The sequence below is a fragment of the Peromyscus maniculatus genome, chromosome 7 (assembly GCF_049852395.1).
Source record: "Peromyscus maniculatus bairdii isolate BWxNUB_F1_BW_parent chromosome 7, HU_Pman_BW_mat_3.1, whole genome shotgun sequence".
Taxonomy (NCBI): domain Eukaryota; kingdom Metazoa; phylum Chordata; class Mammalia; order Rodentia; family Cricetidae; genus Peromyscus; species Peromyscus maniculatus.
The window spans coordinates 92,514,412-92,530,908 of NC_134858.1; the positions used below are offsets into that span (position 1 = coordinate 92,514,412).

The window sequence follows — 16,497 nt, forward strand, 5'->3', positions numbered from 1 at the left end:
CTTAAATGTGTGTTCAGGCTTATCTAAAACTCTGAAGTCTGAGCCCCTGTAACAGGAGTTTGCCTTTCCTTGCTCTTGCCTATGCTTCCAGAGATGAAAAGACAGCTCAAGAATGCCATCACCCTCTGAGTATTCCCTATCCAACCTACCTCTTCACAGCCTTCTCACCTAAAATGCAGGGCTCTCCCTCTCCTCTGCTCCCTGCCCCCCACCCCCCCTCCCCCGCCCTCAGCCTATCTTGTGTAATTAATTAGTTCAGTAGTAGGCCACTAACCAACTAATGGGGCACAGAGATGGACCGTTTCTCCATTAGGGGATATGAATGCCAAAGCCCATCTTTCTCAGGTGGAAAACACAGTGGCCTGGGGCAGGCATTAGTGAGTGGTGACTACAATAGGCCTTCTGGGGTCTTTAAGTGGAACAGGATTAATCAGCTTACACAGGAAATGAACCACAAAAATGTTTTAACCACTGTGTCAAGCAATCATAGAAAAAGTCATCCTGATAATGGATGAGCATGCACAGCACTGTTGTGGCAAGGCAGATGAGCATCACAGACCCACATGGATCACAGATCCCATTAGCTCCTCGTGGTTTTACCCACTGGGAAAGGGTTGTATGATTGCGGTGAATACAGAAGAGCTGAGAAACAGCTGAGGATGGTGGCCATCCCCATACATTTGTTTCTCCTATTAGGAAATCAAAACATTATCATTCTTCACTTAGCTCTAAAATACGTTTATAGTAAGAAAGACTTGCTCTTGCATTTTTAAGCAGCGAATTAGATTTTGCTACTTGGTACACCACAGTATTTCATAAATAGAAACTACTGTTTTGTCAAAGTACAAAGAATTCAGGCTTTGAAGTAGACTCTGCCCTTTGTAATTAAATGGTTCTAACCCACAGCTTCCTAGACTGCCAAGTATGGGGGGGGGGGGGAATGTCCCTAGCCTAAGCGGTTAGTGGTGAAAACCAGACTAGCTATATATACAGTTGCCTTGGGGGTGGAGAGATGGTTCAGCTGTTAAGAGCACTTTCTGCTCTTATAGACGACCTAGGTTGAATTCTCAGCACCTATAACTGGGAAGCTCACAACTGTAACTCCAGTTCGAGAGAATCCAGTGCCCTCTTCTGGCCTCCATAGGCACTGCACACATGTGGTGCACATACAGATAATAACCAGGTGCACACACATACACATAAATAAAAATAAGTATTTTTTTAATGATACTTTAAAATTCAACCCTCCTGCCCAGAAACTGACAACTTAGAGCCACACAGAGGGACCATTTCTTTTGCTCCCCTTCACCATCACAGATGACAAGACAGCTCTCACAGGAGGAGTGCCCCCAAGGAACTGCCTGCTGCTCTCAGAACAGCATCCTGCCACAGGTTGAGGTCTTCATTCTAAAGAAGGGCTAACTGTTAATCCCTGTGGAGGACGCAGTCTGGGGCAGAAGCTAAGTGCAAGCTATGTACATGTCCCAAACTTTGTTCTCTCCCTTCAGGTGAGGACAATTTAATGTTTCTTGTGCAGGCATATAACCTGGATCACTACATCAACCAAAATGTTAAAATTCAAAGTACCAGCTTGCATATGAAAAAATATAGTGTTCCCCTCCTTCCACAAGTTGATCCATGTAAAACAGAGATCCTTTTTTGGCATTTACAGAGTGTGAGAATGTGACAGTATCTTGAAGTGACCAGACTCACTTATCTTTTGAGATAGTGCAACCAATGAAAGCATGTGAGACCCCCAGCACACTCAATAATGAAAGGAGATAACCTAGAATGTCACTGCTCCTGTGTCCCAGGAATACAGTCTTAGAAGGATACAGGAACATGAATAATTTAGCCACTCAGTTCTAGAACTTTCACGGGCATTTGGGGGTTTTCAGATGTCAACAGTGAACAAATATTTTATTGATAGTTTTAACCAAATCAACCTTTCCACTGAGGCAAACAAACAGACTATATAATTCTACTCTATTTTCTGCTTGAATTTACTTACTAATTGTTTGCTGGTTTGGGGCATGGAGTAGACAAGACCATAGAAAACTATTAACATAAGCAAATCAATTTCAAAAAATTAGTCTCTATGTGCTGGTACAAATCCCTTGTAATATCTGCCTCGGGTTCTTACAGACAGAGTTCGAAAGAAACCAATAGAATTGATTCAAATAAGTTATATGTGCAAATGAGCAAGAAGCAGCTGCATTTACAAATGCCTTGTGCTGAACACCCATAGGGCCATTTAGTAATTCAAAATAGTGCAGCATTAGCTCTGATATATCAAGGAAGTTCAACCCCTGGTCAGCCTGTGTTTCAGACACCGACCAAACTTCCGTAGAGAGGCGAGATTTCTCACACTACACCCAAACACCCAGACACCCAAAGGCTCGGCCAGGAATTTGTTCCAAAGCCCAGAGCTTTAGAAGACCAGTGACTCCTGCTGAGAGAACGAAGAGCCCTCTGGCAGCTGCTCTACCTCTGACTCAGTCTTCGCTGCCATTTGTAAAATGGGCCCCTGGGTCCTCACAGCAGCCACCCTCTGCACACTTTACTGAAGCTATTTTCAATCCCACAGGCAGACATGCAAGCATTCATGTTAAAATTTGTTGGTTTGGAGTTTTTTTTCTTTTCTTTTTTTGACAAGTCTTACCCTGTATGTAGCCTAGGCTGGCCTAAAACTTCCTTTGTAGTCCAAACTCTTCCCAGACTACTGGTAACCCTCCTGTCTCAGCTTCCAGGGTACCTGGGTTATGTGCATGAACCATTACACCTGCTGAATACTTTAAAATGTACTCATCTTGGGAAGAACGGGTACTGCCCTCCAACACATTTCTTACAGAGGCATTCTTCCTGGTGGGATGCTCATTCTAACTGCCAGAGGAAAGAAAGGCTTTGATTGGAGAATCCAAGTGTGCTGGTTAGTCTTTGTCACCTTGACACAAACCAGAATCAGCTGGAAAGGGATTCGGAATCCCAATTGAGGTACCACCTACATCAGATTGGCCTGTGGACATGTCTGTGGAGCACTTCCTTGATGAATGATTGATGTGGGAGGCCCCGCCCACTATGGGCAATGCTACCCTTGGCAGATGGTGTTGGGTTAAACAAAAGACCATGCCAGTAAGCAGTAAGCAGCATTCCTGGGTAGTCTCTGCTTCTGCTCTTGCCTCTGGGTTCTTATCTTGAGATCCTACCTTATCTTCCCTTGGTGATGGACTATAAAGTTGAAGATGGAAAAAAAAAAAAAAACTTTCCTCTCTAAGTTGCTTTGGGTCAGTATTTTACCTCGGCAACAGAAAAGGAAACTAGAAAAATGGGCCATGCTGCATCATTTTTGTCTAGGGTAGCAAGATTGATGTGACCTGACAACTCTGTAGAACTGCAGTTTCAGTCGGGCATAGTGGCGCATAGCTTTGATCCCAGCACTTGGGAAGCAGAGGCAGGTGGCTCTCTGTGAGTTCAAGGCCAGCCTGGTCTATATAGTGAATTCCAGGGCAGCCAGGTCTACACAAGGAGATTCCATCTCAAGGAGAAAAAGAAAGACAGTTTTGTGTCTACCTCAAACCTAATAAATAAGGCTCTTTAGAAGTCCAAGAAAATCTAGGACCATATTCTGCAGTATCTGGGACCATATATATTCAAGTAGGTTTTGTGGCAGGTAGCCATCTTTGCTAATGTAGCCTCTAGAGAAATATTGTTATTGTTTACAACAATGTTACAATAATATTATAATGCAAAACATCTTAGATATAAAGGGAGGTTTCTCAACCCTAGGAATCCCTGACAATTAAGTTGAGTTAGTTACTGTGGTAGCTCTTATGTACATTGTTAATGTTTGTAGAATCCCTGGCCTCTGCCCTGTAGATGACAGCAAAAAAATCTCACTGACTCCCAAACCTCACCCACCACTCCACCCACATCCCTGCTTCCCAGCCCCAGGACACCCATAAATTTTTCTAGACCTTGCCCAACATGCACTGTGGAAAAATTGCCCCAGTTGACAATTTCTGCTCTAAAGGGAAAGTTGTGGGTTCCCTTGAGCACAGCCTGGCCAAAAGTTGAATGTGACTCAGAGAATGTTGACTCTTTGGAAACCCACTGTTGGAGATGGAGCTAGCAGTGAGGATCAGGCCACAGTATACTACCACATCCATCTTCACTACATAAAAATAAACTTCTAAAGCCAGAGGCGGCTCTGTGTGTTGACTTCAGAGCTGTGGCAGAGCTAATCCCATCCCCAATTACCCTTCCTGCTGCCCAGGGCTTCCAAAAACAAACTTCATTCCAGATAAAAATATATTGCTGTTGCCTTACTTTCCTTCTCCGCAGCCTTGAGTTTCGGTAATGCAAGTTCATGGGGAGATGAAGGAAAGAAAGTTCTACTTGTCTAACACAAGCTTGCTTTCTAGAAGCACTCAATTTATTTCTGAATGTAGACGATTTTTCCTCTGCAAACAATCTGTTGGCTTCCCTTCCCTGTGATAAAATGATGTTGAATTGAAAATGGAGGCGTGCAGCAAGGTTGCACAATTCGGGGAAAGCTTATTTTGAAACCAGACTGACATTTTTGCTGAAAGTAGTTACCCTGTGCAAGGTCATAAGACTTTAGCAAGTGTAAAAGCTATACATAATTCAATTGTAGGCCCGTCTCAGGCTTTGATTTACCAGACTAATAATAAGAATGTGTTAGATCTTTGAAATCAACCCCCTCACAGCAGTTCAAGTGAGGGGGTGGGGAGGCCTAGACAGGCTTCTATTCCAAATGGAAAGAGAGGATGCTGAAAGACTCCTATAAAGGACAATTCTTTTAAAGGACAGATAGGTTTGTTTCTCAGGAACACTTCTGCACCCCAGTCCTTCTACTGCTCATTTCCTTTTGGATTCCAGTAACACTTTCAAATGCAAAAATGACCTTTCCCTCCTCCATTCATCACAAGGCAAGCTTGAGGAGTACTTACTTCCCCTGTGAGGAGTCATTCCAGCACCAGGGGGATGTCACAGCAAATGCCACGGACTGGGGCTGCTCTTCCCAAGCTCACTTTCTAGTCAAGGAAAACGTATACATAAATAGATAAATAAATTCCAGATGACAAGGAATACAATGAAAACACACACACACACACACACACACACACACACACACACACACACACACAGAGCCCTGGGTGAAGGTGGAGATACTGTCATCGGGTGGTCCGGCAGGCCTCACCTGCGATGCGGAGGACAGAGATGAGTAGTTACCCAGGGACTGCCTGGGAGAGGCAGTGGAGAAGGGAGGGATAGCATGGGGGGGGGGCAGCTGAGGGGACAGTGAGTACAAAGGCCAAGAAGCAAAAACAAATGTGGTTTACAATAAGCTTCACCTTCCTGAACTTTTCAAATCCCAAGTACCCTGTCTTCCTCCCACCCTCTAGTAAGAGGGTTCTAACTGCCCTTGAACTATGGATTCTTTCTTCTAGGCATCTGCCGCCTCAACCTCTCCACTGGGGAAATGAATCAACCTCTCACATGAATGTGGCTATAATCCAAGCCTTGGTCACCCACACACACCCCATCCTCAAACACAGTCCTTACGTAGTTCTCCCTAATTCCTCTGAGTGCTCAGGACACAGTGTATTCCTGGCTGCCCACCCCACATGCCCTCGTCTGACCCAACAACAAAGACTGTAAGGATTGGCATGCCAGGACCTGCCATACTCCCACCCCAATGAGCATGCTTACCTGATGCCTGGATTAAGGTATGGGACCCACTGGCTCCTGGTTTCAGCCTAGAAATCGGGCTCCCACACAGCAGCCATGGTTCCTCTTCTAGCCACTGAGCAGATGAAATCATGGTCTTGCCTAAGACCTTCTTGAAATTTCTCATCTTAGAATAACAGCCAATCACCTTGCCCTTACAAAGCCCATTGCTACCTGGTTCTGTGACCTTTATGGTGTCTTCTCCTGCCACAGTCCCCCAATCTGAACCTCTTCATCGTCCTCCAGCCACACTGCTCACCACATCACTTCCTTGGGGCTTTGCTCCAGCTTCCCAAAGGTGAGCAGGTGCCGACCAGGCCTGTGCTTCTATTGGAGTCTCTGCTTAAATGTCACTAACTGCCAGGCAGTGGTGGTGCATGCCTTTAATCCCAACATTCAGGAGGCAGAGCCAGGCAGATCTCTGTGAGTTCGAGGCCAGCCTGGTCTACAGAGTGAGATCCAGGACAGGCACCAAAACTACACAGAGAAACCCTGTCTAAAAAAACAAAAAACAAACAAAAAAGTCACTAACCTTTGAGGCTTCCCTCAGCATCCTAACACTGAACCCCTCATGTACACACAGGCTGTCCTCTTACCTGCTCTGGTTTTCTTCCCAGCACCTTATGTAACTAACCCAGATGCACCTTTAAGTCAAGACCTAGCTGTCATTTGCTGCTCAACTCTGTATGCTGAAGGAATTGAAGAATTAAGTAATCACACATGGATATTGCTATATCCTATCTAGAAGGTTGGAAGTGAGTGCAATTGTTCACTTCAAGAGCATTGTTGAATTTCACATCCATGATACTGTGAGAAATCTGGGAACTACTTTAAAAACATGTAATTCTAACCTTTTGAGAGATTAGAAGTTGGGAGAAAAAGAACATACCACATTAAATATTGATTCAATCCCGATTATGATTTAGTAATACAAGTGGTCTGATCAGTATGTTGTATAGGATTTCAAAGAGAGAACAATGTGGCTAGAGGATTCCAGGAACCCATAAGAGTGAGGGGCGGGCAGAAACATAGTTCAAATGGGCAAACATTAGAGAAGCCCAAAGGAAATGCAGAATTCTGGAAGTGAAGCAACAGGCTGAGGGGGCTCATGGCATAAAGACAACTGAACACTGCCTTGCTTACAGAGTCTCTCGGCGAGAGCAGAGGAAAATGGAGTGGGGTTTTGATTGAGAGGTCTCTGTGAACTGTGTTAAGTTATGTGCTAAGCTGAATTAGAACCTTATAAACTAGGATTTGAGGGAACTTTTCCGAGAGACATGGAGGAGAACAGAGGGTTCATGAGGCACAAAGTGGACTTTCAGCTAGTATAAAGTTGAGGTGATGGCCTTGGGCCACCATGACCAGTGGCCTGAGGTATGGCCTGATTCATTGCTACAGAATCAAAATCTCTGTTAAGTCCTTGACAGGAAGATTTTTAAGTTCCACAAGATTTTGATGTGCACTCTAGTTGAAGGCCACAAGTCAAGCCTTAAAATGTGTACTTAGAAATGACTTAACAGGGCTGGAGAAATGGTTCAGTTGTTAAAAGCACTATCCGCTCTTCCAGAGGTCCTGAGTTTGATTCCCAGCATCCACATGGCAGCTCACAGCTGTCTGTAACTCCAATTCCAGGGGATCTGATGCCCTCCTCTGGCCTCTGTGGGCACTAGGCACACATATGGTGCAGACATACATCATGTGGTATATATATACACACATACTTACAGGCAAAATACCCATACACATAAAATAAACAAATCAATAAATAACTTAAAAAAGAAAATGAGATAACAGAGATGAAGCAACCTGCTTAGGCTCATGCAAGACATCAGAGATAGTCCTAAGAATAGATTCCAGAACCCTTGAAACTCAACATAAGGACTTCTGAGGTTAAATAATAAAAAGTCAGGCACTGGGCTTTCAGAAAATTATCCAACTATTACATCAAACTATAAAGTAGCCATAATTTTCTCTATGTAATCTAGATTTATGAAAGATCAAAAGATTTATCTAGCCATTGATTTAGTCAATAAATATTCACTGAGCATTTATTATGTCCCTGGTCTTGCTCCAATGTTGCTGGTAAACAAAGCCTGACAGTTATAAAGCATTGTATGGAAGCTCTAAGGGGAACTGAACTGTTCTAAAAAAATAAGGCAGCCTGTCCCAGCCTCAGGCTCAGAGGAGGCTTACTGGACAAAGGAGTGTCTTAGCTGAACTGTGAAGAATAGTTAGAACACAGTGGTGTTTCACTAGGGGTTACAGGAGAAAGAACTCAGATGAAAACAGATAATCCAGGAGGATTACACTCCAATGACTTCAGACCCATACATGCCACACATCTGTTGACCGTGTTCATGAGTGGGCCATCGTGACCCTCATCATTTCCCTTCATCAGTCTATAGTTTTGAAATGCCCCCTTTAATACATCCAGGTTGACCTTTTTAAAATATTTATTTGAGGATTTCACCCATGAGTACATTATATTTGCATCATTTCTACCCATCTTTCCCTCAACCTTCCACCCATATCATCCCAGCCACCCCCTCTAGAATTCATTACCTCTTCTCCTATAATAACACACACAACCTACTGAGTCCAATTAGTGTTGTTCTCATTTGCATGTGCTTAGGGCTGACACATTAGGATTGGAATCTCATCCCTGAAAAAAAAAAAAAAGCCTTTTTTTTAATTCCCTCATCAGCCACTGACTGCCTAGAGCTCACCATCTAGGGATGGGGCATTGTGAAATTTTCCTCCATTCATGTTGGCATGTCAACTTGGTGAGATCTTTGTAGTCAACCATATCATCCAGGGTCCATAGAAGCAGCACCCCTCTCATATACCAAAGGCACGAACTCATAGCAGTCATCTGGGTCCCCAGGCTCTTACAATCTTTCTGTTCCTGCCTCTGAGATATTCCCTGAGACTTGAGTGTAGGGGTGGAATTACTGATGTGCCATTTGGGTCTGGGCATCCCACGGTCACTCTACATTTTAACCAGTTGCAAATCTCTCTGGTAGTCTCTATCTGGTGTAAAAAAGAAGCTTCCTCAAAGAGATGTGAGAGCTATACCTATCAATGGGCATAAGGATGGATATTTAGAAGCATTTAGAAAGCTTTAGTACTCTAGTACCAGATTGCTGTAGTAATCAGTTGTAGATGTAACCATCTTATTAAATAAGAAACACAGAGCCAATTGCAGAGTTAAAAGCCCAAGGGGTCAGAGCAGTAGCTAAGAGCTAAAAACCCTTTCTTACCCTTTGCTGTCACTGCTGTCCTTCCTCTCTGCAAGAGGCCTACTTCCTGTGTGTCTGTCCTTTTATTGACTTTCTGTTCTGCCTTCTCATTGGTTGTAAACCCAACCACATGACCTCCTCGTCAATGTCTGTCTGTACAGACCTCCAGGTCTTCTATGGTTGGTATTGAGATTAAAGGCGTGTGTCCCCATGCTGGCTGTATCCTTGAACACACAGAGATCCACCTAGCTCTGCCTCCCAAGTGCTGGGATTAAAGGCGTGCACCACCACCACCCAGCTTCTGCTATGGCTCGCTATTAGCTCTGACCCCCAGGCAACTTTATTTATTAACATATAAATAAAGTATCACCGTAATCAGTATTAGTAGGTTCTCCTCTGGGGCCTATGACTTCTCCAGTCATAGGTTCTTAGCTAGGTTTACAGTATCAGGCATAAATTCCCTGTAAGTCCCTGGACTTCAGGTCAAGTTAGATAGCTGTTGTTGTCCTAAAGATGCAAGTGTCACTCTTGCACTCCTGAGGATATCTTGCTGGTCCCATTGTTGTGATTCTCAAGCTGTATAGCTGGGTAAGACTGTTGATACCTTTCCTCCCTTGGTGGCTTGCATGGCACCTTTCAACATTATGAAAGCTAGTCCTCAGGGATGAATCCTCCAGGTCAGTCCCAGGATGGTTTCTTCAAGTCCTGTGACTAAAGTATGTGGTGTCTTCAGCACTGGCATGTTACTTCCATGTTCTGGAAAGTAATTGAGAACAATTTTGATAGTCTACACTGTTTGGGGGAGTCTCTTGGACCCCTCTGAACAACAAATTGAAAGTAGGTATTCCTTGCCTGGCATTGAGTTTTTTTGTTAGCTAGCTCATGGTTCCTTGGGGGAACATTATCCCATTGTGTGGGGTAACTCTATTAGAGCCATATGTATGTAGGGGCTAAAGAGATGTTTTGATGGTTATTAACACTAGCTGCTCTTCCAGAAGACCTAGGTTTAATTCCCAGCACCCACATGGAAGCCCACAACCATCTGTAAATCTAGTTTCAGGATATCTGATGCCCTCTTCTGGCCTTCACAGGCACCAGGCATGCATATGGGCATGGGCTAAATATCTATATGCATAAAGTAAAAGTAAATAAATAACATATTTTTAAAAGCCATATGCATGTATATCTGTCTCTCTCTCTCCCCCTACCAGTGTGTGTGTGTGTGTGTGTGTGTGTGTGTGTGTGTGTGTGTGTGTATGTATGTATGTATGTATGTATGTAAGTCAATGTATAAAATGATAGATTTCCCTGTGGGTTTTACTGACATCCTGAGTGTTCTTTTCCCTCCTCCTCCCTCTCCACATTGTAACATAGTCATGTTTGTAGGACTAAGCGCCTCAGAGAAATCGAACCTTTCTTACTTCATTCCCACTCTGTGTTTTGGCTAAAGCTAGGCACATAATGGGTGCTCGGGAAATATTTACAGTTTTGCATTACCGCTTTGCAACTTAAATAAGAATGTCTGAAGAGAGATTTCTATTCCTGTGGTCTCAGTGTGGCTATATATATCTGACCTGTGCCCATTTGCAGCACCTATGCAGATGTGTAATTGATTAAATGCTTCCCTTTTGCTCTTGAAAGATAAACAGGAAACTGCACATTTTCTGCAGCAGGGGTCCTTGCTGGAAATCTTTCTTTGGCTCAATAGTGCTCTATTGTTATGAGCAGAACATCAATATAATTAACATAAGAAGCCCTTAGAGGCCAATTTCAAGTGAAACCACATTTAATTGTAGGTATTTCTTTTATTCCCCAAGATGATGATAACTTTCCAATTGGGCATATAAAATGTGTCAAACTCCTCACAAAGTCAATCTTTTTTAAAGCAAAATTATATAGTCTACCAATTCCCAGAAGTACAGAATTACTTTGACCAGCTGACCGAAACAAAAAGAAAAAGAAAGGTGAACCAAGGGGCCTAAGTACTCAGAAAATCAAATCCAATCCACGTTTTGACGTGTTCTGAATTTCCTGTGTTTCCAAGCAAAACTGTATATGCTCTTTGAAAGTTGTGTTTTGCTACAATAAAAATCCTGAGATCAATATCAGTTTTGTTTTTTGTTTTTTGTTTTACATCTCAGTATTTTTCCAGTAGCCCAAATGTTTTTTGTTTTTTCAGTTCTAAAATTTTCCATGGCCTAAATCCATGGTGTTAAGAAGATAGGGTCAGCATGCACAGAACTCCATATAGGAGGTAATCAATATATATGCATTAATCAAAGCAATGAATGGCCATCGATTAGACATTTGCCAAGGCTCTAGATGTGTGAGGAGGAACGTCTAGAGTCACGAGGGACAAGCAGGACAGGACTTCAACCTCTCTAAAGTTCCAAGTCAGCTTCACTTTGTCCACTCAGCAGGCTCAGTACCCCCAATAACTTGCTCTCACTGTTGCTAGCCAATTTCACCTGTGGCAGGTGCCATGTGGACTAAGGATGACCAGGGCAAGGTACAGATAATCTCTCCTCCAAATATCCCTTAGCTCAGAAGTTCACTCATTGCCCATCCATTCAGAGCCATCTTTTCACAGGGCCTTAGAGTTTAGACTTAATAAACATTTCCCAACCTGCCACAAGGTCATTGCTAGACTTTTCTGATTTCTCTCCCCAGAAATCTCCACATTGCTTTGTGTGTGAATATAGGTTTTAATATAATTTCATGTATTAAAGTTTCATATAGATTGATTGATAGGAAGTCAAACTAACAAATATGTTTCCGTATCTGTGTATTTGAGAGTGTTGGGGGATCTGGAGGGGACTTTGTTTCATTTTATTTTGTTTTTGTTGGATTTTTTTTTTTTTTGAGATAGTCTTATTGTTGCAATCCATACTGGCCTCAAAGTTGATGTCCTCTTGGTGTAGCCTCCTGAGTCCCAGGGTTACACATGTACAGCATCAACCCTGCCACTATTTTGAGTATGTGTTTAAACTAAGAACTGCTTACATATAACTTGCTTAAGAACACAGTTATGCCAGTTTGGCAAAATAACCATACATTATTAAACATGGTTAAGAAGGTTAATGATTGCTTACTCCTTTCTCCTTGGTATCTAATATGGATGAGTTTACAGTGGGCAAGATACAGAATGTTTTCATTGGTAGTCTATTTTCTACTATTTCTTATAAAAACTCAAAAGAACTACAACTTCTGGGCAGTGCTGCTCAGCGGAGAGCTCCAGCAATATGAGCTGGAGCGGGAAGAGGAAAATGAAAGGATCGCTTTCTCTCTCCAGGCTTGCACCGTGATTAAACAACCTTGATCCATAAATCCTGTCCTCCGATAATAGGAGTCTGTTGCCTTGCACTCCCATTCGCTGATGACACTAATGTCTGTGCATCCTGGAGAGAGCATTATTCAAATGGCCCCAGCACTGGGGCTGCTTGCTGCCCTCCCAGCCTTCTCCAGCTGAGTCTGAGCTCCTGAACAACACCTGTGGTGGGGGCACTGGGCTGAGCACAGCCACCCTAGTGTTCAGAACTCCTGATGTAAAGGAACGTTTTTATTAATGTCTGCTTCAAATGTTGGCGTCCCTCTCCTCAGGCCATTTCCTTGTCTACATGGAGATTCAGAATAATTTCCTTCCTCCCTTACATTGTCCCTTGGAGGTATTTTATAATCAGAGTGCACGTTCCTCTCTCTATTTCTGAGGCTTTTTTGTTTCGGGCAGAATGTGCTCAATCTCTCTGGCTTGGTCCTCTGTCTCTCCTGTCACACCCGCTTGCCTCATGTATGTTCTCAACAGGAACAGAACAAAGAAGCGTTATAATCTAAGTTCTGGCGGTGAGATGACTATAATGTCCCTCATCCTGCCCAGTATCTGAAGTGTTTATTTTTTTTCAATCATTTGAAATGTAAAATAACAATTTGAAATCCCCAAGCTGTTATAAAATGTTGTCTGCCCGTTGGCACAACCATGACCATTTCAGTCTTGATACCAAAGCACCTGTGATGACTTCTATGACACCCTCACAAGACCAGGCCCATTAACAGTACCTCACAGAAAGAGAAACACGAGGAGGGCCACGAGACCCTCACCTAAGATGCCAGCTCTTTTCTTCTACACGCATGCAGTCGCAAGCACTCCTGCCTCAGCTGCGCATCTCTGGAGTGCTAGAGAACACAGGAGGTAGCATGTTGGCTAAGTGGGGAACTCCATGCACCCCCTTTCAGTAATGGAGCTGTTGAGGGGTCACCCAGGTTTCTGGAAGCAATCCCAGTTAAACTCATTGGTTCACCAAGCTGGTCTTGGATGGGATCATTTCTCTGGTCTGTTACTGATACCCGATCTAGGGTAAAAAATGGTATTTGTTTCCCTCTACCCTGGAGAAGTAACAGAGAAGACCCCTAGCACCACAGAAAACATAGAAACTGGACCATTGAAAGGATATGTATCTGACTTAAAACTTCCTATAAAAGGAGCTGAGTAGCTCTTGGACTTCTGCTTGGTGCTCAGCGGGTCTCCGGTCACCCCCGCGCCTCCTGCTTTGGCTCCTTTGCGACTCGCACTTTACTTACTCCCCATCTAAGTCTGCATTTCTATTTTTATTAATATCATCCCACTTTGAAGTTCTGGCCTTTCATTTTGTAATACCTCCTGTGCTTCATACAGCTTCATAAATAAACAACATACAATTAGCATATTTTTACTGTAGAACAAGAAGTAAAACAAAGAAAAAGAGGTTCTAATAGGTAAATTCCAATCACAGAGTTTGAGAAAGTATGCAATCAGTCTAGAATGTTTTAAGTGGCGGTTAATTAGTTATTAATTTTCAGTAGTCCTGGTTTTCCTTGTTATCTGACACATTTAATTTAGAAAAGAAAGTGTTCCCATGAAGGTGTTCTTTTGAAGATAAACACAATATAAATCTACAGTTTTGTGGGAAAGCAAGAAATCCAGAAAGCTATGGTTTTGAAAACAAAAAGTAAGTCAGAAAGAATTGCTGTACCTAATGAACAGGCCCACTGTGTACTTACAGCAATCAGGATAGAGTGCTACAAGAATGGACACAAATAAATGGAATAAATGGAGAATTCAGAAACAGACTCACACAATGTAAACAGCTGAGTTTTAGACAGATATTAAAAAATAAGAAAAACAATCAATGGGAAAAGTAGATGTCGCCAGTGCAAAAGATAACCACAAGCCTCTCTCTCCCTTGATGTGAAAACTGCTCCAAGATGATTGGGGACTTACACATTAAACTTAAGGAAGAAAATCTTTGGGGACTAGGTTTATAAAAAGAGTCCTTAGAATTGACTTCAAAACTACAATTTATTTGAAAATTGACAAGTTTTATTTCATCAAACCTAAAAAGATTGTTCTACAAAAACTCAAAGATGAGAAAAAGAAGCTACAGGATAGAAGGAAATATTTTCAAAACATTGCCTTCAACAAAGGCCCATTATGGACCATGTATAAAGAACTCATCACATAGCAATTAGAAATTCCAGCAATGCAATTAAAAAGTAGAAAAAATACAAGAGCTATTTCATGTAGCAAAGTATACAGGTAACAAAGTAACAAATTAAAAATATTCAATGCTTTTAGCCATTTGGAGAAGAAAATTCAAACCATAATAAATTACCATTCCCTACCTATCACAACAGTTTAAACTAAAGAAGGGATACTACCAAATATGTCAAAGATGATGAAAATTTAGATGACTCTTAGGTTGCTAGTCAGAATGCAAAAGTGATCATTTCTTTACAAATGAAGCATGCAGATTCTGCAACACTCTAATCATAATCTGGAGCATTGCCTCAGAGAAAGGACAACATGTCACCCACAAAACTGTAAGCCAACTGGAGCAGTCTTCATTTAATCTCTAGAAACTAGGAAGAGTGTAGATGTTCTTCAACAAGCAGGTGACTAAACAAACCACCCGTGGAACATCCATACCAGGGATTAAGGTTCAAGGATGGATCCAGTCGACAGCCTGAATACCTGGAGAATTATACTGGGTGGACACAGTGACAAAGTGATTCTATCATAGATGTAAAAGCAACAGTAAAAGTGTAAAAGTTGTAAAAATAGAGAACAGACTGGCTGGTAAGTATGAGTTAAGGGCTCTGTGTGTGTGTGAGAGAGGGGGGGTGTAGACAGAGGGTGAGATTATAAAAGAGCAGCAAGTGAGACTCCTAAATTGATTGGAAGATCTGTTCTGTGTCTAAACTGTATAGATAGACATCAATATTCTGGCTAAGATGCCATGCTGTTTCGTTGCAAGATGTTATCACTGGCAGAGACTAAGGGAAAGTATTTCTGAATACTATTTCTCCGTATGAACCTACAATCATCTCTGAATAAAAATTTTAGTTAATAAAGAAATTATATTAGCAAATTGTAAAGATAAATAAAAAGAGAATGATATTAATTTCCTCTTCTCGGCTTCTCTATAAGGTTTGCGGGGTGCCATCGCCTTCGCCCTGGCCATCCGCAACACAGAATCTCAGCCCAAACAGATGATGTTCACCACCACCCTGCTCCTTGTATTCTTCACTGTCTGGGTGTTCGGAGGAGGAACCACTCCCATGCTGACGTGGCTTCAGATCCGGTAAGCGACCCTACTAAAATGAGCAAATCATTGAGAGGTGTGGCTGGCTTGTTCCATTTATAGTAAAGCTGACTTGGTTGGGAGTGTAATGGTAGATCTGTACCTCAACTGTCCCCAGAGTCCTGGTGACCTTCACTAACAGGTGAAGCTATATGACCTACCATACACTGAGCTGATATTTTTCTTTTCTTTCTTTTTTTTTTTTTTTGTTTGTTTGTTTTTTCGAGACAGGGTTTCTCTGTGTAGCTTTGCACCTTTCCTGGAGCTCACTTGGTAGCCCAGGCTGGCCTCGAACTCACAGAGATCCACCTGGCTCTGCCTCCCGAGTGCTGGGATTAAAGGCATGTGCCACCAACGCCCGGCCTGAGCTGATATTTTTCAACCATCTTGGAATGGTGTCTGTTTCCAAGCTGTCCTACAAACAGATTTATTCACCAGTGACTTCTTCCATTCAATGGATGATATTAGAGTTCAGTGTAATACACTATAGACTTAATAAGTAAAACACACTCTTGTCCTCGGGATACCCACAGTCTAGTAAGACTGTTAAAGAAAAGGCACTGAAACTAACAAGAATGCAGATTCCCTTTGTTTTTAACTCCTCTTGGCTCTAGCACTTAAGATAGGATAAAATGCTTAACACATATTTGGTGAGAAAGCCATATGTTTTTCAAAGGGGATGCTGTACACTTTCTCACAGAAAAGAAAGCCAAGGTCCCAGTCAGAAACCCTCTAATAAGCAGTGCCTGCCCCTGGCTGCTACAAGTCTGGATTGTAGGGGTAGCAAACAATTAGATAAAAGTGGATAGCTGATGCCAGTTTGGAAAATGGCTAAATCTGTCATAAAGTGTTCTTATCTTTATTTAAATGTTTCTGTGACCCAGGTCCTCCTT

At 42.4% G+C, this 16,497-nt stretch overlaps 1 protein-coding gene across 1 annotated transcript in view; it reads left to right on the forward strand.

Annotated features, from left to right (window-relative positions):
- Slc9a9 (solute carrier family 9 member A9) overlaps positions 1-16,497 on the forward strand; it is a 548,574-nt gene that overhangs the window by 356,822 nt on the left and 175,255 nt on the right. Inside the window, exon 12 of the mRNA XM_076576829.1 lies at positions 15,451-15,604. Coding sequence (XP_076432944.1) covers positions 15,451-15,604 — 154 coding nt within the window. The remainder of the gene's footprint in view (positions 1-15,450; positions 15,605-16,497) is intronic.